This window comes from Arachis ipaensis, chromosome B5, assembly GCF_059453495.1.
Source record: "Arachis ipaensis isolate K30076 ecotype BB chromosome B5, ASM5945349v1, whole genome shotgun sequence".
Classification (NCBI taxonomy): domain Eukaryota; kingdom Viridiplantae; phylum Streptophyta; class Magnoliopsida; order Fabales; family Fabaceae; genus Arachis; species Arachis ipaensis.
Window position 1 is genome coordinate 128,669,609 of NC_142440.1, and position 7,357 is coordinate 128,676,965.

Below are 7,357 nucleotides of genomic sequence, written 5' to 3' on the forward strand. Positions count from 1 at the left end.
CGATGCAAGCCTAGCCTTGCTTATCCACATGAGTAACTAACTCCTATAATCTCTCCTATTTATCTAGAAAGGAGATCTCAATAACTTCCCTAATAAAAGAGAATAATTATCCACCATTAAAGGTGAAACTACTTCATAAAGTGGTCATTGGCTCACTTACAATTATAAATACCCTGACATTTTCAAGTATTCTTCGAACTCCAATCTACACAAAACCTGTCTAAAACCTTTGCTGACTTAAACATCAGAGTCTCTTGCTTACCACCTCCCCCCTTCATCAACCTCTTCAAAGAGCTCGGATAGCAACCCCTTGTTGATGAGACAGAGAAGCATCTCATTCCAAGAAAGAGTATGGACCTTACGTTCAGGCCCAATTCATTCGTTTCAGGTAACTCTCGGAATAATTACCTAATTAACATTTATGAATTTTTGAATTGATATTTATTTATTTTATCAACTTAAAACTTTCTATTTTTTAATGATAAAATACTTAAAATTAAAAATTAAGATAAAATTAATCCAATCTATTGTAACAGATTAAATAATTTAGATTGGATTAATTTTATTTTTAAAATAGATCCAAACTGCACCTCTAATATCTTTACTTGTGGGAATATTATTTTTGGTAAAGTATATTTTTGTCTTTAAAGTTTGCTAAAAATTTTAAGAATACTCTCAAGTTTTATTTTGTTTCAATTTTGTCATAGAAGTTTTCAAAGCAAATGCCATGAAGTATTATGCACTAGAGATGTTTTAGATTTGATTTGATCATTTCGAAAATGATATCAAAATGGAAGAACATATAGATGTAGTTCCAACTGACAATGTGCATATCTACTTTGAACACTGCTGTTCTTTTGAAAATGGTAGGTCACAGTACTTGGAATCAATTGAAATTAGCTAGGTCACAATTCATATCACTACAAAAGTACATTCTCTACTTTCCATTTTTTTCTAAGAGATATTCCAGCCGCGTCCATTTTTGTGCATCAACCCTTAGATAATCTCAAGGGCACACCACAAAACCCCTTATCGGTCAGAAAGCCAGGTGTACTTAAGACAGAAATCCAAAAGAAAACGTAGGGATCAAAGCTTTAGGATGTTACAACCACTTATCAAAGCATAAATTTGAATGCTAAGCATATCTTCGTGATGTTCAAACGGTGTAAGGAGAACAACCGTTATGAGCACACTAATATCAAAGCTATAATCCTTCCTACCATAATGATGTTATTATGAGAGGTCAAACTTCTCTGGTTGCCATTAACTTTGTATGCAATTATGTTATTAACTTATTATGTGGTCATGTTTGCAACAATAGTAGCTAAAAATGATGATTATTACTCCTCTTGCTCATATATATTGCAATGACAATTTTTAATGAATTCTAAATATGAGAAACTAAGGTTGTATCCCGCCAAAAGTCGTTCAAATCAAATCTGTAATTGATGAAACTGGGCTGCGCCAAATTAAGGTTGTAATTGACATTCAAATCAAATTAAAGTTTCAGATGAAGGAGCAATCGACAGATTCAAGTTATTGTCCTGCCATGAAAGATGACTTAGCACAGATGTCCCATCTATAATGGGTGCTGCAACACAGGGAAAATCAGCGAGATTATATAGGAATCAAATCCTTCCTTTCCAAAAAGCTCATTATTTTTTCTTTTCTATATTTTGTTTATTTCTCTCTCCCCTGAGTGATACTGATCCAGACATAATACATTGATTTTTACAAGAACAATGTTATTTGTTATAAATTGCTATATAATAAATCATATTAGTAAACAAATTTTCCAAACAAATCACCATGTTATCTTTCGGCAGTGGTGTTCTTAAAAATTGATTGAATTCACATATTCAATTGCCCATATCATTTAAATCTTATGCACATAAAGGAACACGCAGTTGATGTTGGAAACTAATATGATTGCCAGATTAAAGTTGATAAACTAACATCTTTTGAAGAGAACCCATCAATTGTAGGGTTCATGCTCAATCTTGAATTAACTGCCTCAAGCTTCATTGACAGGAACTACAAAAGTCAATTTCACTTAAAATACAATTAGATTTGGGAGTTGAAGAAAAAAAAACAAAATATTGTTGTTTTTAAATCATAGACATAATGATAAAGATAAACACCTCAACTTGTCGCTGTAGTGACTGAATATAATTGATGATTTTATCTAGGACAAGAGCTTTACCAATTACCTGAAAATAAAAAAATAAGGGAAAGTAAAGGGTGGGATTACGGAAAGACAGAAAGGATAATCTTACACTGATCTAGCTGAGAGAATATCACATTTACCTTGTTACACCCTGGGACCAAATCCTGAAGAATTTTCATCCTCTCATTGATCTTTTCTCTTCTTGCCTGCCAATGCAATTAAGTGAGACGCTCCAAAGAATAACAGTATAAAGAAGAAAGATACATCTAAAAATTTTCATTTTGTTCATAGCCCAAGAGACCTTCCAATGATGTACAAAACTCATGACTTATAGCAGATAAAATAAGTGAATTACTCTCTCGGCTAGACTGTGGCTATCAGTAGCTTAGCCTCTTCTTGCTCTCACATGGATATAATCTTGTTTGGGTGGTTCAATGGACTTGCTACTTTGTTGGGCTAACTTGTCGCCAGCCACTAAACTTACTTCTACTTCCGTTTTTGAAGCATCATTTTCGTTGATTGTTCCTCCTAGTTTTATCCTTTTAATGTCAGAATCATTATGTTCCAAGTTGAATAAATGACTCAGAATCCAGCATCACAATATAAGTTTCAATATTTTGAATTCATAAAATACTAAAATAGTAATACTACAGGTCCGATTGTTTTGAATCCACATCTTAGCCAACAGGCGCCCCAATGAATGACCCTCCATTGATCACCAAAACATGTCAGCTGAGACAGAAGAAAAATGATTAATGTACATCACCTATGGGTCACATATCTCATATTCAAATACATCTAGTGGAGCCAAATTTTGGAATGCAAATTGAAGAGAAAAATAAAACAAGGCAGGAGGGACTGAGTTGAGCGACTATAAATAGATGGAGAAAATTGAGTAGATATAAGGTGATGTGTTTTAAGTATGAATACAACAACAAAGCCTTATCCTACTATGTGAGGTTGGCTTGTTTAAGTATGAATTACATATAACATTATTCATAATGTTTCAAAGAGTACTTTGGTCAAGCAATTCTGAATTAGGATTATTACATGGATACACTACAAATTCCAATTCAATTCTTTTAGAACTACTGGCATATAGTTCCAATGATAAGGAACCCGTCCTAACCAAAGTTCCATGAAGTGGGTAGGGATCTCCCATTAAGGACCCTTTCCATCCTTAAATTTCAACTCCGAAATTTCCATCCAATTAGAAGGTATTTAATTAAGAAAAATACAAAAAAACAAATAAATCCAGAGAAAAAGAAAAACAACAAAGCAAAAAACTAAGTCATCATTCGTCCAATTATGAGTGGCATGAAAACGATGGGCAAGCTTATTCAACTACATTTTCCATTATTTTCTTATTTATTTATTTTTCCTTATAAAAATAGAAACAATAGAAGAAATAATATTTAGAGTGAGAATCGAGCTAAAATTTGGAAAGTGGCTCAGCCGCTCAGGATTGACGAAATTGCCAAATATTCCAAAATCGCAAAATCCTTACTTCCAGATCCAACAACTGAGCCATTTAATTCAGATGAAGATGCACGCCATCACTTTCGTATATTATCAATAATGACACACGTTATAACAAAACCAAAATATATTAAAGAGAAAAAACCCTAAACGGTATCTAACAATTATTTCGAAAGACAATGGGCCCTTAACTTTTACTTTTCGGTCCTTGATCTTTACTTTTGTGAGACGGATTAGTTCTACTATCAATATTTTCTCTCTGTATTAACGAAATAAGCCTACATGACATGTTAAAATGTTAACTTATTTATTAATAGCTAATTAGGATTGACAAATTATTTTTTGTTGGGAGTCTTCTTGTCTTTTAGGGATAATTGTCAAGGTTATTTAGCTTTTATTTTGTTACTTTTCAATTACATTGACTAAATTTACCGTGTAAAACTAAGAAATAGTAATTTTTAAATTGTTTTTACTTATAAAAATTAAATAGAAGATATATTAGTGATTAATGTATCACATAAATATGTTTTGGAAAAAGATCATTGATCAAGCGGGTTAACAGATCCCATGAAATTAAATATCAATGACTGAAATGAATATTTTTTTTGTCAGGGCCTCGTAGTCCTTCAAAAAGATTATCAGGGTCAAAATGGGTATTCACCCTAGATTAAATTGTAATCTTTACTCATCGTAAAGAACATGGAAGTTTCTGGAAGTTTCTTGGTTCGTTAATTCGAGCTCATAAAACTTGAAATCATGAAATGACATATATATAATCAACAAATCAAATACTAAAATAAAGTTAAAATACTTACTAATTATTCAGCAGTCACTAATAAAAAATAACTATTTAATTAAACAAACACAAGATATTAATTAATTAATTTAACGCGAAGTTAAGCAAAGTTCAAACCAAGTCGTTGGCAGAACTGGTGGAAACCATCCTGGAGGAGTCGTCCTCGGAGGCAACTGCAGCTGCGGCGTGGACGAGTGAGTTCTTCCTCTTACGGTGTTTGCGAGTGGCAATTACGGCGGGCCTCAAGTCGGTGACGGTGGACTCGTGGCGGAAGCGTCTCGAAGAAGGGGGAGTGGTTATGGTTATGAGAGGAGTCTTGAATGGGTGAAAAATTACCGTCTTGTCCACCAAAATTGGAGATTCTTAGACCGAGCCCCGTGGTGGGGAAGGGCCAAATCTCGGAAAGAGTGTAAGCTGAAGGATGGCAGCAGAGAATGTAGCGTCGTTAATGAGTTGAGGATCCATAACAAGTCAAATTTAGGAGTGTGGTACGTTGTTTTCTCTTTTCTTTTCTTTTGTTAATGGGATTGTTGTAGTTTAGAGGAATAAACGGGGATCCGAGTGAGTGTGTGTGGGAGCTTTGGGTTATTTAATTATGATTTGTGATTAGGAGAGTGAGTGAATGAGTGAGTGAGCGAGCGAGCGAGTTCTGAGTAGAGAGGAAACTGGAGTTTTTTTTTTTTGGACATGGCCTAAAGCCAAAAGAAACGACTCGGCTCACACAATCAGAACTTAACCCGACCCGAAAAACTACCCACACAGAGACCCACCCCCAAACCGACCCCAATCCTGTCTTCTTCTCCTTCACCTTCGACCAGAGATCTTTCAAAGCTTGAGCCTATTGCTGCATGTGGATGAAACAAGCTCCCAGACCTTCATCAGTGGCTTCAATCGGATTCTGCAGGTGCTGATTTCTCAAGGTCATCGAAGTTGCGCCTCCTCTTCTTTAAGAAGGTTGCTCCTCGTCTTCAATGGTGGCCATTTGTGCTTCGCGTGGCTTGTTGCTTCCTCGCTCCAAAGCGCAAGTGGTTCTGTTCTCCCTGGGGTGCTTTACCCATTTCTCTAAGGAAAGTCCTACTCCTGCCCTGTGGTAACTCCTGTCGTCCCCTCCCATGGCACCTCCCAAGTTGCATTGGTGCTGCCAGCGACTTCTACCAATGGCCCATCCCCTTGTCTCTGTTGGTTCATTGTAGCTCCCAGTTTTCGACCCAAGCATTTGAAATGCTCGAGTCTGATCATCCACTCCAGCTTCTTCACTCTTCCCTGGTTCAACACCCACCCTCCCAGGTAAAATATCTTCTCTGTGTTGTCTTTGATGGCTTGTTGAAAATGGAACTAAATTGGTATGATTCTGTATATTTTGCTCCTGCTGAAGTGTTGCGAACCCTGCTTCTGTTCTTATTGTATTCTTAATTTGAGCAGGTGGATTGATGATCCACTGCCTCTGTAATCCATTCCCCGCTGCCGTTGCTGCCAGTTGGTGAGCTAAGTTGTTTCCGTCTCTTGGAGTCTAGGTAACTTCTACATCTGGAGCCTCTTTCAGCAGATAGAGAATGTCTCTGATGATTGCGTCTGTCTCTGCCAAAGAAGTTTTTGCCTTAATTACTTGAACCAGAGGTAAGCAATCTGTTTCTATTATGCATTTTCCTAGCTGAAGATTTTTAATAAGAATGAGTGCTTCTCTGTATGCTTGAGCTTCTGCTTCTAAACATGATGTTGACTTGAAAGTTGTTGTTAACCCTGAGACAATTTTTCCTCGCCAGTCCCTGGCTACCACTGCTGAAGCTGCCATGCCTGTTTTCCTGTGAAAAGCCGCATCAGTGTTCACCTTTAACCAATCCTTGGGCGGAGGCCTCCAAGTAACTCTCTTCTTCTCTGTGCTCCTGCCTGCTTCTGATATATTTTCATTGTTAATTTTCTCAATTACATTATAAACTTCTGCTGCTAGATGTTCTGAAGTGAATATTACTTTTTCTGGTTTGACTTGTGATTGCGGAAATATGTGCTGGTTTCTATCTTTCCATATGCACCAACACACACATCCCAATTTGCATAAAATATTTTCCTGGTCCTTCCCAGTCTCCCTCTTGATCTTTTCAATTGTGTCCATCACCCAACTCCCAAAAGATGTCACATTATGAACTGTAGGCAAAACTTGTAAGCTAGATCCAAACCACACAGCTCTAGCCCATGGGCATAACAATAATGCATGTTCAACAGATTCATCCGCTTGCTAGCATATATTGCATAACGATGTTTTTGCTATTTTCCTATGATACAAGCTAGCATTCACTGGCAGAATTCCTTGTATTGCTTTCCATAAGAACATTCTTACCTTTTGTGGTACCGATAGCCTCCAAATTGTCTCCCAGACCTTTTGCTCCTATACGGCCAGACAAAATGATCCCTTCTATTGATTAGGCTAATTAGTGTTTTGATTATTAACTCAGCTATGTTATCAGGAAATAAATCCCGAACTTTATTTGCATCCCAACCCTCTCCTTCTTTTATCAACTCACATACTTTTCGAAGTTGACAATCCACACACATTCCCTGTTTTCCTTTTCCTGCCACCCAGTTATCTTCCCAAATATCTATTTTCGCTCCACTTCCTACACTCCACCAGCCCTTTCTTTTGAGAAAATCTCTTCCCTCCAACATGCTTTTCCATATCCATGATGCGTTTCTTCCTTCTTCTGCCTCCCATAGATTGCAATTAGGATAATAAATGGCCTTCAAAATCCGAGCCCATATAGCATCCTCCTCTTTTAGCAGCCTCCATGCTTGTTTAGCCAAGTGTGCTATATTTTGACATTCTAAGTATTTAAAACCCAAGCCTCTATTCTTTTTACTCTTTGTCATTTTTTGTCCAACTCTTCCAATGAATGTTTCTTTCCTTTTCATTATTCAACCAC

At 36.5% G+C, this 7,357-nt stretch overlaps 1 protein-coding gene across 1 annotated transcript; it reads right to left on the reverse strand.

Annotated features, from left to right (window-relative positions):
• Positions 1–1,920: 1,920 nt before the first annotated feature.
• On the reverse strand, positions 1,921–4,589 carry LOC107642013 (transcription factor BPE-like). Its single transcript, XM_021124333.2, has 4 exons — positions 4,560–4,589; positions 2,308–2,373; positions 2,142–2,210; positions 1,921–2,034 (listed from the first exon to the last, which is right to left on the reverse strand). Exons 1-4 carry the CDS (start codon positions 4,587–4,589, stop codon positions 1,921–1,923), a joined length of 279 nt encoding a protein of 92 aa, XP_020979992.1.
• Between the last annotated feature and the right edge of the window lie 2,768 nt (positions 4,590–7,357).

Excerpts from the sequence above, each read along its gene's own strand:
- LOC107642013 (XM_021124333.2), bottom strand. The coding sequence starts at position 4,589 with ATGGTTTCCACCAGTTCTGCCAACGACTTG. Across the intron at positions 2,211-2,307 it reads TGGTCCCAGGGTGTAACAAG|GTAATTGGTAAAGCTCTTGT; the intron begins GTAAATGTGATA and ends TTTTATTTTCAG. Across the intron at positions 2,035-2,141 it reads CACTACAGCGACAAGTTGAG|TTCCTGTCAATGAAGCTTGA; the intron begins GTGTTTATCTTT and ends TGACTTTTGTAG.